We start from the raw sequence: 17,985 nt of genomic DNA, 5'->3' as shown, positions 1-17,985 counted from the left end.
TGTAGAACACCGCACGTTCGTCGTCACTCGACGCAAGACACTGATGCGTCACAAGGCGAAGAGCAGCAACTTCAGAGAACCCTTCCAGATCATCCCTTCGCTTTGAACTCCATCTCACAAGGTTTGTGCAGTCGCTGAGCTTGACCGGCTCGTCCATCCAGGTGCTTACACCTTCCACGCCCTCCATTCACCTGTGTCGTGGAGACGGACGGACATGCCGGCTACATCTGCCTTTTTACTCGTCGAATCGACGGGTATAAAGCGCGGATATCGACGTGTCGGCATCGGCGAGGCAGCCGTCGAGCTGTTCCTCTTTGAAGATATGGGATGGCAGAATATTGTTCTGGTGTGAACACTATGGCTGTCAGTGAGACTAGTCTGGTGTTTCCTAGATCATTGCACTTTGCATTGGGGCTCAGTTCAAGGCGCAGGCGGCGCGTGTTACACGTGGCTATGTTCCGCGCACATGCAGCTTACTTCATCTGCTCGCCAGGCTGTGCTTATGATCCTACATGGCGGTGAATTTGCGACCCCACTCTCTCTTACGGGGGCTCTGTCTCCAGCCTTGCCCCTCAACGATGCCGTCCCAAATCTGAGCGTCCACGCTTGCAACATGGCCGATGCCATAGGAATCGCCACGGGAATCATCGAATTCATCAAAATCGGCAAAAAAGTTCTGGATCTCTGTGAGAAGATCAAGAACGTCCCTCAAAAGATTGTCGAGCAGCAACATCAACTAACCGAGACTGTTCAATTCTTTGAGGGCCACGCGGAAGCATTCGAGCTCAACACAACCCAGAATAACGCAAACACCTTCCTCTGCGACCGGAAGCTTGCCGACGGAGTCATCGAGCGATGTGCCGAACAACTGAAGGACCTGGAGCGCATCCTCAACGGCATAGCCGGGCAACTTGGCGGTGGACGCACACGCCGAGCATGGGCTGCAATCTGCGCTGTCAAGAGGGACGCCGAATTGCAGGACTCGTTTGATCACTTGCAGCTCGACTTGAACAAGCTCTCGTCGATACTTTCGCGGCAGAGGTTTCTGCTGCTCAAAAGCCAAAGGTCAGTGTACTGTAGCGCACGCAACAAAGTCCTTGGAAGCTCAGACACCCATCGCATACCACGGGAGGGCTGTCACCATGCAATTTCTGCCCGCCTGTGCTTGTTTGTGTGTGCGCCATCCGCCCGTATCAAGTCATAAGCTGATTCGTCGGCTAACTGGAGTAGCCTCACGAATTCATCGATTGAATCAAGGCAGATAAAGATTTACGACAAGGTCGAGTCAATTGAGTCAGTTGTGACAAATCTGGCGTCACAGTCCCAAATTGCGGCTCGTCGGCTCATCGACAATGCGCTCGCGCAGGACATGAGGATGATGCCGTTGGAAAAAATCTACGACATGACTGTAAGCCAAAAGACTTGCTTGGCATTTCCAAATGGAATATGGCTAAAGCAAAACAGACTGAAATGGCCTCGCCCAACTTTCTAACACGCTGCGACTCTTTGGAGGAATTTCCACCTTTGCCTGCCTTCTATATTCAGGACCTTATTCAGTCAGCTTCCAAATGCAAATGCGAGCGCCGACCCAAAACTCTTTTCTGGTCTCTCGGTTTGCTCAACTTCCGCGACAAAAGAGGTCATCAACAGGACTGCCCTTTGTATGGCACAAGCGAGCGAGAAGTCAACGTCGCGCTGCAACTGGCGGTACCACTTATATTTGCAAAATCTGTCCAGGTGGTTTTCAAAGCCAACTGGGGAGCAGGCGGTTTTGCAATAAGCCCAGGAGTGGAACTCAAAGCCATAATGGTCGATCGATCTCAGTCACCGGCGTTCCTATGCTTGGACAAATTGCAAAAGGATTACAGGAGGGTGTGGGTAGAAGATCCCGGGCGTTCTGAACGGGCGGCCCTAGCGTACTGCCAATCTGTGCTTTTGCAGCTGCGAACGGTGCTCCAGAAAAGTCCTCAATCTGTTCGTGAGCAAGATGAGAACGGTGCTACTATTCTTTGGGTACAAAACGATCATCTGAGACAGATCTGAGGATGAGTAAAGCTAACTTGAATCAAGGAATTCGTGACAGGCTTTGGGCGAGAGTGTTGGTGGTTCCCGCCCCAAAATGTTATATTCACCCCCACAGTCACAGAATACGTGTCTCGAGTCATCAAGATGATGGTCGTAGACTATGGAGCGGATCCCAATACTGTAATCCAGTAAGTTGATGCCCATGCATATCATCTTCAAGTCTCTTAATCTATTAGCAGCTGTTCATCGGCACCTTCAGCAATGACTACCTTCAACGGCCAAACTATCATGGACATCATTTTGATGCGCTGTGAATCTCGACTTAGTCCTCTGTGGTTCGGGACACAACCAACAAGCAATGTACGGTCAATTGAATCAGTTTTATACGAGCATGGATTCACGCCGTTAAATTCATCCCTGCCTAACATGGAATTCGATTTTCGAACGAATCTCGAATCAATCATGCGACTGTTCAATAATCCAGACTTGGCAGAAGGTGCGCGAAACCCATTTTTCTCCATCCAGAGCTTGGTCACTGATCTTTCAAAAACAGAATTGGGATTTCCTGACCAACATTTGGCCATCTTTCGTAAATCACCAAGTGAGCTTCTCGCTTGTATCCGCAGAGGTGTCAATTTGACTCAAAGTCACTATGGCATTCCAACACCGATGGTGTGCGCTCTCGGCTGGCCTCAAGGGTTGAAATTCCTACTTGGACTTGGCCTTGACGCGACAAGGGCCATGGTGTACGCCCGATATCATGCACTGTTTGACGCTATGAAGACTTTCAAAGAGCACTGCTTTCCGCTATTTCGGTTCATTTTGTTCTCTTCGAATCGCTCTGATCCGCTCATAACGCCCGGCGACAGCCCAGAGGTCAGAAATTTTCTTTTCGGCTATGCCTCTGAAATTCGCAACGAGCTTGCTCAAATTGGGATACAATTTCTTCCACAGGAAGCATGGGAGCGCAAGCACCTCGAAAATCTCCAACGGACGGGATCATTGGTGGATGAATACGCCCTTGACGTATGGAAGGCGCTGGAATCATCTCAATTAGTTCCCCATTCGAAACTCGAATATCTCTGGCCTGGAAACCGCAAGTCGGTGTACTCATATTCTGTACATGGGTTCAACGATGTGAGCGAGGACCATCTCCAATCACTCTATGATCTTGGATTCCATGAAGTCGACATTATGGAAGAGGACGGCTCAACACCATTTCTGAGTGCATGCTCGAGTTTCAACATCGGGTTGACGACATGGCTTATTTCCAAAGGTGCTCGTATGGATCCTGTGGGCCTATGGTATGCTGTGAGAGTTTTTGATGGCAGACATTGGTTTGGCAGGGATCACGGCCAGTTGTCGCGCCGCATTTGGATGACCAGCCTCGCGCCAAACGTCAGCTGTGACACATGTCTCTGCTTCTGCTCGACATCAGGATGTACGCCAACAGCCGTGCTGGTACGTAAAGGACTTATGGGATACGTGGTGCGCCGATGCTTCGCCACAGCCTTCACCCAGACATTCCCCTCCATCGTGCGACGAGCGTCTTTGAGAGAGGTTTGTCGTCTCGAAATCTTTGAGCGACTGGACATGACGCACACGTGTTGTCGACCCAACATTTCTGAAGATTACAAGTGGATGCCACTTGACAAAGACGAGGCAGCTGCCATCCAAGAAGAAGAGACAGGGTTGAATGCCACCCTCGACGCCTGCATGGCGTTGTTTGAAAGACTGCTCGTGCGCTTTCCAGGGAGGTTGATTACTTTCGTGCGCGCTTGGTGGGCCGCACTTGATTTATTCATCCCTCAGATCGACTACGAAGACGACTTCAGATCCGAAAAAACGCTGAAGTCACCTTGGCTAGACCTTGAATTCTTTGCCACATTTCGCATCACGGCTTGCGGAGACGAAAACCAAGGGCTCCTTACCAGCCGTTTCAGCAGCATTGCACTCGTCATCAAGCATTTTGGCGACGTGATCGCCACATTCGTCCGCCTCGCCAATGAACAGGGACCTCGTATCTTCGCAGAGGATTACCAAATTTCTCGGTTTCTGGGATCTCTAGGCGTCTCGTCTACCGCTCTTCGCTGGTTGCAAGGTTCTAGTCATGTCTATCAGCTTGACCATTCATGTAGTTCGGCACTTTCCTCCTACAGCGAATATTTGCTCATCCTTGTTGGAGGAGTTGATACAACCGAGAGCGTGACTGCCGCTGTTGTCAGACAACATTTTGTGGAAGACCACATCCTGCCGCTACTCACAGCAAGCATCATCAGAGACGTGGACAGAGGCTCATGGATTCCAGACATGCTGCGCCAACGACTGGAGAGCGATGGAGTCATTGTGGACGGCAAGTTGCGGCCAGCGCTTTGGAAAGAAGACGCAGAGGACATTTTCGAACGGCACCTGGACATTTTCGGTTCCCCCTAGACACAGATTGCCACGATGCGAGGACATTTCGCTCAGAAATCGGTTGAATGTTTATTTACTGAGTCCAGCTTGCAGAGGCGATTGAGTGCTCCTGGCAGAGAATTGAACGCACAACCGACCTGCTGATAAAACGCTTGACCGACTGCAGTCTTGATCTCGGCGACTGCGTCGAGAACGCTTGCGGGCGGCATCACTGAGAAGAGCTGCACGCTACCCATTCATTGCCTCGTCATCTCGTGGGCAGACCTTTTACACTCTCACATTTACAATCCAAAACAGCACAACCAAAGCCATCGCCAATGGCACATACACATTCTTCTATCAATCCTCTCACAACCACCACCACCGCAGCAGCAGCAGTAGCAGCAGCACGCCCCGCCCTAACCCAAACCCAAGCCCACCCCGTGCCGCGTCCGTCCACCCGTCCACCCACGTACCTGCCCAAAACGGCAAAAGCGGAGCGGCCGCAGCCGTTCGGAGCTAACCGAGTTCAACGGCTGAGATCCGGATCTGCGCACAAAGCCGGCGACGCGGCCGGGGGATCTCCGGGGAACAGGCGGGCGATATTTCGGGGTCCGCCCGCCAGTCAGACACGAGAAATATGAGCGTCCCGGGAATCTGAGGGCGTGTAAGAGTGGCGTAATGGACATAGGTGGCGCGCATAAAAAGTGCGGATGGGGGGGAATGGGGTGACGTGCGGGCTGGCAGGAGAGCGAGGGTGATAAGGAGAGAGGCAATTCACAGAGAGAGAGAGAGAGAGAGGAAGAGAGGTCTAGCTACCGGTAATGGATCGGAGGGAGAGGGAGATGCAGGAGAAGGAAGGAAGGAACGCAGCGGAGCGACCAGCGAGCGCTATTGGCGGCGCTTGGTAGTATTCATTCATTCATTCATTCATCCATCCATCCATTCAATAGTATAAAGGTCGCCCTGTTTCCGACTTTTTGGAAGCGCGGCACTGTGGTTTGATTACTTGCTCGTGTCCGGGTAGCTGGGTGCGGGCGGTGCGGTGCGAAAAGAAAGGGCGAGCGAGCATGGCAAAGCGGGCCTCCTACTGTGTGCGGATAGCCCGAGTGGTTGCGGCCGGCCGGCCGGCCCCGTCCTGTCCTGTCCTGTCCTTGCTTGTCCTTGCTTGTCCGCCGCGGCACGCGACGGGACCGGATCTGGCAATGCTTGCGCGACGGGATTTCTCGGTGAGCGAGCGGACAGCGAGCACCATTGTTTTCTGTGAACGTCGGACAAGAGAAATTTTCTTGATTGCTGCGCAACGGCGAAGGGAGGGGGGGAAAGGGGCCGGTTAGTGGTGCGAGCTCGCTGAGGTGGTCGTCCAACTGCTACCACCACCACCACCAAATACTAATACTACCACTACCTATTGGGTCGGCCGGTACGGTATGACAGCCTACTAGTGTCCCAGCGATTACATATGCGACAGCCGAGGGTTTGGAAAGATGATGGTACCACAGGGCACGGCACTGACAGGGGAGCTTACGTAGGCCATGTACCCTAGGTTCCAAACTCTTCGACGCCAGAGAGAGAGAGAGAGAGAGAGAGAGAGAGAGAGCAACCTGGAAAGTTGCGGATGGATGGATGGGGTGGTTTGCGTGGCAAGCAGCAGAATCCGTCGTGGCCCATCATTGCCGTTATCTCCCAACGGACGGATGAGACGGCGGGCGATCGGTAGAGTCGGCAGACAGGGCCGCACATGTTGTTTTGGTGTCGTCGTTCGTTTCGAGTCTCCTTCCATGTTCACGAGGGAAGTTTTGGCATGCATGACCACCCAGGTTAAGAGTCGGAACCGGCATCCGTCCCTCGTCGGGTATGTCTCGGGCGCGCATCTGGCATGAGCCCTGTTTTTCGGCCAAGCTAGCTAGAGAAGAGCAGAGAAGGGGAGAAGAAAAAAAAAATTAAAAAATTAAAAAATTGCGAAGAAAAAACGTGTGGGTAGTCTCGACTGCAGGGCGATTGATTGGACGAGCCAAGTGCGTGTTTTTCGCGTCTGCGGCGCCACGATGCAGGCCGTCGTTGGCTTGACTGCAGCGATGCGTCACAGTGTGTGCAACTATTGCTTTGCAGGATGTTTCGTTTGGTTTGGGCAGGGCCATGTGGAGGTTGGGATCGCCTCACGCCTCGCGCCTGATGACCTCCGTGGCTGTCGGGCGGGGAGGTTTAACAGCGACCTCTGAGGACAGGAGAGGCATGCATGTCGTCGGTGGAGGCCGGTCAGGGGAGGGTTGCGCGGGGTTTGAAGACCATGGCCAGACCAGCGTGGCCAGCGGTCATGCAGCGAAAACAACGCGCCGGCATGTGTCTGACATTACGGTGCTTCTCTCGTTGCGTGCCCTGCTGGTGCTGGTGCTGCTGCGCCTGGCTGCCGATGCCTCCTCTCCTTGGAGTCACGCACGTACGTACGGCCCGGGGTTGGCCATGACTATGGCTGTCCACAGCCATGCCGACGAAGCCGGCCGCCATGGAACGGGCAACGGCTCGTCGTTTCTCGTCTTGACACGCCTCAAACTGAGGTCAGCGCTTAGTGAGCGAGCGGGTGGGCGAGCGCAACGCATGCCATGGCGCCCTTTTGGCCGTTCGCGGCGCCAGCGCCAGCACCAGCACCAGCACTAGCACCAGCACCAGCACCAGCACCAGCCTCTCTCTGTGTCTCTGGTCTCTCCATCCCCGACCGTGGCCTCCACGTCTTGGCCGGGCGCAAACGGTTTTCTCTCCAGGGCGCAGCAAAATGGTCGTCATGATGAGTCGGGCCGTGTCCAAGGCGAGCACGGCCACATAGTCAAGCCTCTTGTTTTGCAGCGACAAGAATTTGTGGTGCAGGGCGCTGACGTGTGTGCGTCCATGGGGCCAGGGTAAGGGAAGGAAGGGTAGGGTTCCGGTCCCAGGGCAAGCAAGCAGGAAACAATTCACAGCTGACCATGTCTAGGTATGTAGGTATACATAAGTGAACCCACCACCACGCCGCTTTCCGAAACCAGCTTTGTCCAACCCTCACCATTGATATCTACTTAAAATGCCTCTGCTCTCACCTCTCACCCCTCCACAAGAGCATCGCCATATGCCCAATTCGCCAGACATGGCTCTTCGCCTGCCTCCCCACATCCAAAAGCAGCTCGCCGACATGGCTAGCTCTCCTCCTCCCCGGACGCGAACAGACGCCCCCGCGAATTCCCAGTACCACACTGCCTTGGCCATTCAGTATCGCCAGCGCATCCAGGGAATCATGAAGGCCGACCTGTCGGCTTTCATCACCGCCGACGACAACGACGACGACGACGATGTCACCGACGACCAAATCTCACCCCTGCCAAGCAAACGTCATGATACCCCCTCCTCAGAAGTTGAGGACCTTCCACCGTACTCGGAGGAGGATCCCGATGTCAACACCACGGCCTGCACCATCACCGTCAAGGAGCTCTCGTCCATGGACACGCCCACGCCCACGCCCACGTCTGCCGACTGCGACAACCGCTTCTTCGCCCTCGTCACAGCCACGACTCATGAGAGCACCTCCACCCGCCCCCACACGGACATGATCACCCGCATCACCTCGCATTTTTCAACAAGCTCGTCGTCCTCCGAAGAGTCCGAGGCGATCCAGCCCGCTGCCGCCGAGCACGACGAACCGGCACCGCTGCACCGCTACTCAAGTTTTACGCCGCCAAAATTACTGCGCGCCGCCGCGCTGGAGACCAAGCTGCGGAGCCCCTGCAAGACGAAGCACTCGCATCTGGCGCCGCCCTCGTGTCCGCGCACCAGCCCAAGCAAAGTGCGCCGCATCGTTGAGCGCTTCACTGCGAAAAAGGACGACAAGGCGGCCAAGGAAAAGCGCCGCCGTTCGCGCCAGGCCGTGGTGTGATGACCGCGCGTCCTGAAACAGGCCAATGATTTTCTTTTTTGCTTGCCTCACTTGCGCTCGTCCTCCGCAAAAGAGGGCGAGCGAGGGAAAAATTTCGCTTCGCACCAAAACAGCCCCGCCAAGCGTCTGGGGAAACGATTCCAGAATTTCCATCGTCACAGCCCCCCCAATCCGCCAATATCCGCTATCAATCCCCCGACCTCGTGGTGATGTTTTGAGCCAGTTGCGGTGCGGAGGCAGTGCTGCTGGGTGCTTTTCTGGCCCCGGCTGCGCTGCGCCTGCTCCCGCTGTCTTGACAGCTGCAACCTAGGCTTGACGGACCCTCGGCGCATTCGCGTGCCGCGGATGCAGACGGGCGGACGGGCGGGACGGAGGACGACCATCATCATCATAATCATCATGTGCATGATGCGAACTCCCCCAAAAGTCGAATCGGACCAACTTGTGACCGCCCAGTCGACAAAGCAAAAAAGAAGGAGAAGACGCCGGGCTCGCCGACAGGACACGGGGCATCCGGCGTTCGCAGTCGCCGACTCGACACGGAACTCGAAAGTTTGCGCATCCGATCAATGCATGAATTATTGCATTATTGGCAGGGCCGGACGGACGGACCGTTGGTTGATTTCCCCACAAACCGCGAACGCGAAAAGGATTCTCGGCGGCGTTCCTGGGCGCAGCATCTACAGCAGCGTGGCTGAGATGGGCGCGGGAATGCCGCCACCCCAAACATGAACCCTTCCAGCCGCCACCCCGAACCCCAAGTGCGTGCGTGCCCAGCCGTGGCGCCGTGGCTGGAGTCGTCACGTCATGGGGCTGAGCGTCTTGGAAGTTGCGCTCGCAAACCGTTGGTGTTTGAGGCCGTCCATGCCGCGATGCTCTTGTATCATTGGGTCGAGGGCAAGCGTAGTCGGTCGGGGTCGGCGATGCGATCGAATCGATCGTCGCCGTCATTCTCTTTTGGCTTTGGATGCCGCTGCGATTGGTGCTCTCTCTTTCTACGATGATGATATTCATGATTACAACGACATGGACGGACTGGATTGGATTGCGATTGGATTGGACTGATGCATGATGGTTGACGCATGCATGGCATGGTGTGTGTGTGTGTGTGTGTGTGTGGCTGGAGGGCTTGGACAATTTTCCCTTTCTTTCCCCTTTCCTTTTGCCAAAACGAGATGAGATACCCAAGGACTCGAGTTCTGAACGATTGGATTTCCTGCATGGGAAAAGTTACACACCTACTACACTACTACCTTTGAAAGCAAAAATAACCAAAAAAAAAAGGGAACAAAATCTCGTATTTCTAGACCCTAGCTGTTACTCGTGCCACGACATCACAGTGCACATTATTCCTGCCCACATAATCATGACGCTGCCTCGTCTCGCGTCTAGCTTCACACACACACACCCGCCGCCTAACGCGTCCTTCCCTTGTCCTTCCCTTGTCCTTCCCTTATCCTTCCCTTCCTCCCTCACTCTCATAGGTAGGTACCTCATGTACCTATGCTACCTCTTTTCTCTCTTACTATCACATAGTAAAAAAAAAAAAAAAAAAAAAATTACCCATTCCTCTTCTTACCTAACTAACTACTACTCTCTTCCCCTCCTCTCCTTCCTCCTTCTCTACGACCTAACCTAATGTTTCATCTTTATTATCAAGTACTACTAGTACTTCATACTATACTACCTAATATGTCTACCTACTAATGTACTAATCTAGGTAGGTAGGTATTTATCTATCTATCTATCTACCTACATATCTACCTACCTACCTATCTACCTACTTAACCTAATACTACCCTATTATATATATATATATATATATATAGAGTAGGTAGGTAGATAGATACCTAGATTAGTAGGTTAGTAGGTAGATATATTAGGTAGTATCATTTAATCATTTACTCATTCAATCATTTAATCATTTAATCATTTAATCGTAGCTCATCAATCCCCACCAACCCACATGATGCAAATGGAAGGGAAAAAAGTCGTCCATAACAACATGAAGAAGGACAAAGCAAGAAAGAAAGAAAGAAAGAGGGGAAAAAAAAAAAAAAAAAAAAGAGAGAAATCAGGTTTGAATTTTTTCATTTGTCGATGGTGAGAAATGCTAGACCAATCCTAAGCTAAACCAAACTGTTCGCACGTACGCTATGGCAAAAGGCAGCAGCAGCAGCAGCAGCAGCAGCAGCAGCAGCAGCAGTAGCGTTCAGCCGCAAGAAGTAAGAAGCAATCAAGGAACAACTGGGAAAAGGAGAATGGGGAAAAAAAACAAAAAAAAAGGAAAAGAGGTCATGATATGATGATGCCCTATCCATCCATCCATCCATACATCCGCTAATTGACTAAGTAAGGTAGGTGGGCAGAAAAATGTAAAAGTGGATGTGAAAAAAAAGAGAGAGAAAAGAAGAAAAGGAAGTGCAGCTCAGTCAGTCTCATGATGAGAAAAGAGGAGCAAGTCAGCTACCTGTAGAGTGGTAGGTAAATAAAGGGAGCAAAGCAAGCAAAGTGAATTTTGTGGTCCCAAGAGCCCAGACGTCTCGAAAGGAAGGCCGTGAAGGGACGGGTGAAAAAGAGTAGGAAACTGGGAAGGGGAAGGGACGACCGTGTCGAAGGAAGAAAGCACGCAGGCAGGCAAGAAGCAACTGGAAAAGTCCAAAGCCATGCAACAACCAACCAGCACGCCCCCACGACTCTCAGCAAAGAGCAAAAGAGTGATCAACCGCACCATGATACCCTGCAGGAACGGATACCTCGTCAAAGAAGAAAGCCAAAGCCGTCGACCATCATCAAACCAAACCAAAACACCCCGCAACACCGTCCACCCCTAAGCCATGAAGTGCTCGTCCGTCACGTCCTCAACGCTAGCGCTGTGGCTCCTGCCCTTCTCCCGCCTGCCCTTCCTCACAGCGCCATGGCCATGACCGTGACCGCCATACGTGCGTCCAAGCCTCCTTCTCGCCATCTCACTCGAGCCAAGTCCGCCAGCCGCAGCGCCCAAGACCGTACCCGCGCCAGGCACAACAGCATCGCCAATGAGTCCGCCGGCAAGGGCACCTAGCGTTCCTGCCGTCGCGACGCCGTGGGGCGAGCCGTAGTCGTGCGCGCCGTCCATGCCTGAACCTGAACCTTCGTTAATGCGCTCGCCGACACCGGTGCGGTTGCGAGAAGGTGCGCGCGAGGCCTGGCGCGAGCCGGTGGCTGACGAGGCGGCGGTGCGCGAGTAGACTGGGTGATATGGAGAGCGGAAACGTGGGTCCGAGTTGACGGCGATGGAGTGGCGGCGGCGAGACTCGTTTTTGGCGCGCGTGTTGTGGCCCTGGCCGCCGTGGGCGTTGCCATTGGTGGCGCTGTGGATGGAGGAGTGGCGGGAAACGGATGATGAGTGAGGTTGCTGATACTGGTTGTAGTTTGGAAGATAGGGAGAGCTGCTTTGCGGCATGTAGGCTGGCGTGTGATGGTAGAATTGTGGAGTACTGCCTGATGGATGGGCAGAGTTGTATGGCGAGCCATGCACATTTGCCGTTGCTGTTCTTCCTGGCATGGATTGAAGGTTGCTGTGAGGTATGTAGGGCTGGTTCATGCCGCGAGATTCGACAGAGGAAGCGCGAGATGAACGCGAACCAGGTGGAGGAGGCGGAAAACTCGTTCCATAGTAGCCAGCACCATTCTTGTTGCTGTCAGCTGGCGTGTCGTGTCTTGTTGGTGGACTGTTTCTGACCTGTTGCACCGATGCTGGAGTAGTCTGTGCCTGAGAAAACGGCGTCATATTTTGAGGAGACACTGTCTTTCCCTGAACCACGGGCACCGTCTGTCCTTGAATACTGATCGAATGGCCGCTCGGACTCGGGTCTTGAGTCATAGGGCTCACTGACTGACTTGGGAAATTCGACGCCGCATGGCTTAGAGGGAGGTTCAGTTGGCCCAGTCCATATTCTGCTGGGTTGTATGGCTTCGTCTGAGCATACGCAGCTGGGTTGTGAGGTTGCGGCTGCGCATAGACCTCTTCAGCAGCAGAGATGGGTGGCTGCGGCTGTCCATAGGGTGGAAGTGGAGGTGGCATATGGTGACTGCGGTAATGCTCGGCACCTTGAGAATGTGCCCTGGGATCAAAGTCTGGTGGAATGTCCTCGTCGGCGTACCTGTCGTAGGATCTCAGGCGTCCATTGTGGCTGCGTCTCCTCTCGCGCTCCCTACCACGGTGGTCCTTTTCGTCACTGCTGTCACTGCGACGGTCCTTTCGGCGTCGACGCTGCTCATTCTCAAGCTCTTCACCAGAGGTGTAGTAGTCGGAGGAAAAATAGTCTTCATCTTCGTCAGAGTACGAGGGTGAGCGGCGCCTGCGGGCACGACCTTCGCTCTGACTGCGGAGGTTTTGGTCCTTTTTGCGACGCTTCAGTTCCTTCTCTTCCTTGCGCCTGTAATAGCCGCCAGGTAAGGCTTCGAAGAACTTGTCGGGGATTTTGTCGGCGCCATAGGCGAGAGCTTTGAAGGCCAAGGTGGCCATTTTTCCATCGATGAACGACAGCTTGGCGACGGGATTGGGGGGCGGACCCCGAACTTTATACGATGATGTCAGAGGATGGTGGTGGCTGACAGCAGGGATGTGGGATTCCGAGCGGTGGAGGAGTGAGAGGAAGGATGGATGGATGGATGAGTGGAGGGAGGGTGGGTCCTTGCAGTGCAGGCAGTCGGTGTGCTGGCCGTGGACCAGTCAGTCAGCAGCAAAAGAGATGTCACGACGAGGATGAGGTGCAGAGCGGGCGGCTTGACGAGGACGAGGATAGGTTGGAAAAATGCATGGGGAGGTGGAGGGGAGTCCCCTTCTGGCGAATCCCACTTTGGCAGGTAGATAAGCGGCAGCAAACGCACCGCTGGCCTGGAAACCGGCCACCGCACGTCAATGGAAGAAGCAGCTGTGACGTCATGCCGCACCTTCTTCCAACCTCAGCTCATTTATTTTTATTCATGTTACCTATATGGGTACGTTGGAGCTATGAATGTAGGTATGTTGGAGCTATGAATGTAGGTATGTAGGTAGGTAGGTTGCCTCTCGGCCGCCCTCGCTGCTGCCCGGCGCCCTGTCCTCGCTCATCTCACCAGTCGCACCACCTCCAGCCTTCCTGTTCTCACTGCTCCTCAGCCTTTCCACTTTCCAACACCATCACGGCCGAGGACGCCATATGCCGCACCAACGCCCTCCGTGCCACCCGAATGGTCGCGTGCTAGCTCGTCCGCCCGCCCGCCGTTGGTCTAACCCTCCGCGCCGCACTCTCGACCGCAAGAGACCCCAATCCATACCAATACTTGACAAAGTCCCACGTCTGCGCCAACCGGTTTTTTTTTTTTTTTTTTTTTTTTTTTTTGTCCCTCAGCCCCGTCGACTCTCACTAGCTACTATACCTGGCCCCAATCCCGAGAGAACGCGTACCTGCCTTGGTCGACCCTACTTTTGCGAGCAATCTCATTGGCTCGATTCGCACTATTTTGCCCCGTTGTCCTGTGTTGCCTGACCATTCCTCTGATTCACTACCTCTGTTGAAATAGGACATCGACTGTCGAGGTATGCAGGATCCACGTCAACGTGGCGTGTAGCGGGTGCGCCCGGCAGTCTGGCACGTTGGATCCCTCGAAAGCTTCCTCGGCATGATGGATGTAGCACAGGAAGACGTGTCACTTGGATTGCGCTCGCAGCTCGAGCTGAATCCTGCCGTAGCGCACGACGTTTGAAGGTAATTGTAGTCCATGATTTCATTGTCTGGCTTCCCTACCTCAAGCAATCTTGATTCCGCATTCCTGTCCGTCGCCTTGTCTAGCTGTAAGGTGTGTGTCCCCGACGCTGCGCCTCCGTCATGCTCCATGACGAAACCTCCATATCTATCTCGACAACACAAACAAGCTGGAAAGAACTCTTTCAGAATGCTCCTCTCATGCGTGCGAATCCGATTCCCAAAGCTGGCACAACGTCGCAGTCGGCACGCTTCGCATCCCCACCGTGCCACAGAAACGTGCCCTGTAATTGCCCGTATCCCGAAAGGTTGAGTTGACAAAACAAAAGTCTCTGCCATGTCTTTCCGAAACCTGCACTTTACATGCCTTGCGTCTTTCAATCGTCATCAATGACGATGACGACCCTTTCTTCGTTCCTGACTTGCCTGGATTGTCCCGCCTCGCCTCCGTCATCAACGCCAAGGGGTTGCAGGCTCATTCTGCCCATCATGCCCCGCGCAGCGACCGTAGGGTCTGGGCTCGAGGATTCCGATCTGGCTTCTGGCAGTGGCTTCGTGTCAGTGTCTTCATCTTTGTTGATGACACCACAATCAAAGTCGCCGCCCTTGTTCTCCTTCTCATTTTCCTCGCGGGATGATGCAATGGAAGGGGCAGTGATGCTACCTTCGGAGTCGATGATGACGGATCCGAAAACACTTCCGTCGCTTGAGCCTGCATCCACAAAGAACGCCCTCGGAACTGGAGCGTCGTCACTGGAATCATCTTGATCGGCCAGTTCCGGCGTCGCATTGCTGTCATGGCCGCCATCCATCAGCGCGCTTCCGATTTCTTCGGGGCCGATTGTCACTGATTCATCGTCCCTTGGCTGCATTCCGAGAGAAGCATCTCGCAGCAGCCAAGGCAAGGGAGGGAGGGTCGCAGCCCGCACTTCCTGATCTTGGGCAGTCTCGACAGACTGAATAACGACGTCGCCGTCCTCCTCGTCGGCCAAGTTGACCGCAGGATTTTCAGGACGCGGCCGGGCAGCTTTGTAGTCGTCGATGCGCTTGAGAACCTCGACGCACTCCCTATGAAAGAGTTGCATGACGTTGGGCGGCACCGCGTTTCCAATCTGTCTCCTAATCTCGCCAAGTTGACCCGTGAACTGGTGAGTCGTCGGAAAACCTTGCAGACACGCCATCTCTCGCGGCGTCCACTTCCTCAATCCCGACCAATGGTAGAAATTGCCCTCGTTGTTGGTGAGCATGGTTCTTTTGCTGCACTCATCCGGGTCGAACGGCTCCTTTGGTGAGTCAAAGCGTCGCTTCTCGTTTTCGGGATCATGCAATGTGCTGTTGCTGGCGATGCTCGTCACAGCCAGACGCAGCGTGGTGAAAGGACGAAGGCCTGACTCCCTCAATTCAGGACCTGGAGGCCCGTGGGTGGGCTTTGGGAACGGTGGCAGCGGCACGCCAGGCGCAGAAGCGAGCAAGAAGAGACGCTTGCGCGGCTGTGCACAGCCGTAACCCTGGCAAGGCAGTACAGCCCAGCGGAGACCGTACCCCAGCGATACTATTTGCGAGAGAGCCTGGTAGAATGTCTTGACGTGCGTGCTTCGCAGTATTCCGTTTGTCTCTTCAAGGGTGACGATCCGGGGCTGAACCTTCTCAACTAGCTGTCCAATGGTGAAAATGGCCGCAAAGTTCTTCTCGTCATTTCGTCCTTCAGTGGTATGCGCCTGCGAGAAGAACTGGCAAGGTGGTGACATGTGCAGAATGTCGACGTGTGGAACCTCTTCATCTGGAAGGCGTGTGGCAAAGTCCTGCGCGTCCATTGCGAATCGTCGCGCGTTGGGGAAGTTTTGCGCATAGCTGTTGAGCGCATCTTTGTCGTTGTCAACCCCAAAATTGATTTCCAGCCCAGCCATTCTGGCGCCGCAGCTTGCACCGCCAGCTCCACAGAAGACGTCGCCAAAGGTATGGCGCTCCATGCCTTCATCGTAAGGATGGTCGACTTCCTGGCCTCGCTTTCGCTTGAGTGGGGAGACCGGAGTCTTCGGGGCGGTGCTAGGTTCAGCTGGAGGCTGCGGTCTTCTGAGTGTTCCACCACGGTCGTCGGCTTCATCGAGCGTCAAGGGCCGCAACTCGTTTTGACACCGGCTTGTCGATAGATCCTTGTCCATCTTATGGGCAAAGGTCTGGATGAAAGCATAGCGGCAGCATAAGAGTTCACCGTCCCTGATTTCTTGCTTGCACTTGGTGTAGTTTTGGGCTCTTATGTCGAGCTTCACGTCACTTCGCCAGCTGAGCTCCTTGATCGACTTGTTGGTGAAAGTCAGAGTGCGCTTTCGTATGAAATTCTCGACGCCGAATTCCTCAAGACCTTGCTCCGCATAAGGCCTACTGTCGATTGAGGAAGTGTAGGTCCGGACGTGGAGAAAGACCTCGTTGAGCTTCAGGTTCAACAAGGGCGCGATCGATTGATTGCGCTTGAGAAGCAAGCCCCGCAGTCGGACTTTACCCGACACTACGTTCTCGAGAATATGGAACACTCTCAGAAAGCTGTTGATGTGACCATCATGCTTCACCTCGACGGTGTCCCCAACTGCAATTCGGGAACCTCTTGGCCCAAGTTCTTCCCTCTTGTGATCGACGTTGTGGGTTTCAATGAGTCTCCAAGGATGTTGCGGAGGTTGGTTCCTCAGCTGAATAGGCCGCTTCTTAGGAACGATTGGCGAGATGATCTCAAGCTCGTCGTCATCGTAAGTTCCTGAATCATCGATGTCGATGACCAGTACTTCGCCAATTGGATCATCTCGCAATTCTATGGGGTTGTTGGCAGATGATCCTGCCACAGAGGACATGAGGTGCGAGGCGTGATAGTAGCTTTGCAATATCGAGGGGTCATTAGCGTTGATTACGGGAAGGTTGGAGGACGAAATGGCTTACGAGACGCGCACAAAGTGTGGAGGTGAGGTTGATGACTATGAAAGAGCTCCCGACAGTTCGACGTAGCTCAGGTGTGCATGCCAGTATCCGAGCCTGGGAGTCGTGTTTGTCAGCTTTACTCAAGCGAAGAGTTGGAGAGAGAGAGTGTGTGCTTTGGGTGATCACAAACCTTGCAGGTATCGGTGAAGTTGTTGGCCGACTTTCCAGCCAGACAAGGAGCTTGTGAGAGGCGTGGCTTGAACGATGGTACCTTGTCAGCCTTGATGTCCGATAAAGGTTGAGGTGTTGACCTACAAGGCAGTAAACGCAATAGGCAAGTTGTTGAGGTTGGTGTTTGGTCGATCCGTCAACCGTCAACCATCAAAACAAGCTTGATCAATGATCCAACTCGTGCATGCAAGAGAATTGTGGCTGTCAGAACGAAAGAGACGCAAGATTGTAAAAGGTAATGGCCCAAGCAGAAGAAGAGACCTGGCTTCGGCTTGAAAGAGGCCCGGGAAACGGCAAAAGAGACGACAACGGTCCTCTCAAACCAACAGGGTCTGTGCTTTTCGACCAGGTCACCAGAATGACGGTGAAAAGGTGAAGAGCCCTGGAAGATTCGAAGGGCTGATGTGTCGTTGTCTGTCAAGCAAGTGCAGTAGACAAACTTCGGGTTGAGTGGTGTGGAAACGGATGACAAACATTGATTTCTGAAGCTAACGATGTGGCCGGCACATGCAAGTCTATTGGCTGACGCACAGAATTTCCATGAGGATGTGTCCTCGTTGGGGGCAACAGTGTCCGACGTCGATGGCGAGAGGTGCGTGTCCCACCACTAACGATTTCGGATTAAGCTTTCCTCCACCCACTTCTCATTCTTTTCCTTCCAAGAGATCAAACGAGGGTCTATGTTTTGAAATTCGATTCTGAAATTGCTCGGACTCATCGTGAAGGCACGGTGACGTTCTGTGGCAGCATAAGTGTTGTGGTTTTGATGTTGGTGTATCTAGGTGATGAAAA

General features: G+C 53.8%; 5 protein-coding genes across 5 annotated transcripts; 3 read left to right on the top strand and 2 right to left on the bottom strand.

The window, feature by feature from the left end:
* The first annotated feature begins 327 nt into the window (after window positions 1-327).
* On the top strand, window positions 328-2,298 carry IWZ02DRAFT_15520 (uncharacterized protein). Its single transcript, XM_066761982.1, has 4 exons — window positions 328-1,065; window positions 1,231-1,408; window positions 1,465-2,213; window positions 2,265-2,298. Exons 1-3 carry the CDS (start codon window positions 467-469, stop codon window positions 2,041-2,043), a joined length of 1,356 nt encoding a protein of 451 aa, XP_066627128.1. The 5' UTR covers window positions 328-466; the 3' UTR covers window positions 2,044-2,213; window positions 2,265-2,298.
* Window positions 2,166-4,608, top strand: IWZ02DRAFT_15661 (uncharacterized protein). The gene is made up of 2 exons (XM_066762004.1): window positions 2,166-2,521; window positions 2,579-4,608. Exons 1-2 carry the CDS (start codon window positions 2,287-2,289, stop codon window positions 4,456-4,458), a joined length of 2,115 nt encoding a protein of 704 aa, XP_066627127.1. The 5' UTR covers window positions 2,166-2,286; the 3' UTR covers window positions 4,459-4,608.
* Window positions 4,609-7,173: 2,565 nt separating this feature from the next.
* On the top strand, window positions 7,174-9,114 carry IWZ02DRAFT_15382 (uncharacterized protein). Its single transcript, XM_066761967.1, has 3 exons — window positions 7,174-7,331; window positions 7,391-8,008; window positions 8,704-9,114. Exons 2-3 carry the CDS (start codon window positions 7,478-7,480, stop codon window positions 9,019-9,021), a joined length of 849 nt encoding a protein of 282 aa, XP_066627126.1. The 5' UTR covers window positions 7,174-7,331; window positions 7,391-7,477; the 3' UTR covers window positions 9,022-9,114.
* A 2,039-nt stretch (window positions 9,115-11,153) lies between these two features.
* Window positions 11,154-12,833, bottom strand: IWZ02DRAFT_429198 (uncharacterized protein; the record flags this gene model as incomplete). The annotated part of the gene is made up of 1 exon (XM_066765971.1): window positions 11,154-12,833. The coding sequence occupies one exon, from the start codon at window positions 12,831-12,833 to the stop codon at window positions 11,154-11,156; it is 1,680 nt and encodes a 559-aa protein (XP_066627125.1).
* Window positions 12,834-13,955: 1,122 nt separating this feature from the next.
* IWZ02DRAFT_504551 (S-adenosyl-L-methionine-dependent methyltransferase) lies at window positions 13,956-16,898 on the bottom strand (the record flags this gene model as incomplete). Its single annotated transcript, XM_066770363.1, has 1 exon — window positions 13,956-16,898. One exon carries the CDS (start codon window positions 16,896-16,898, stop codon window positions 14,433-14,435), a length of 2,466 nt encoding a protein of 821 aa, XP_066627124.1. The 3' UTR covers window positions 13,956-14,432.
* Window positions 16,899-17,985: the final 1,087 nt, after the last annotated feature.

Source organism: Phyllosticta citriasiana (assembly GCF_038021145.1).
Source record: "Phyllosticta citriasiana strain CBS 120426 chromosome Unknown IWZ02scaffold_1, whole genome shotgun sequence".
Lineage (NCBI taxonomy): Eukaryota > Fungi > Ascomycota > Dothideomycetes > Botryosphaeriales > Phyllostictaceae > Phyllosticta > Phyllosticta citriasiana.
The sequence above is the reverse complement of the archived record's forward strand: the minus strand, read 5'-3'. Positions and strand labels throughout refer to the sequence as shown.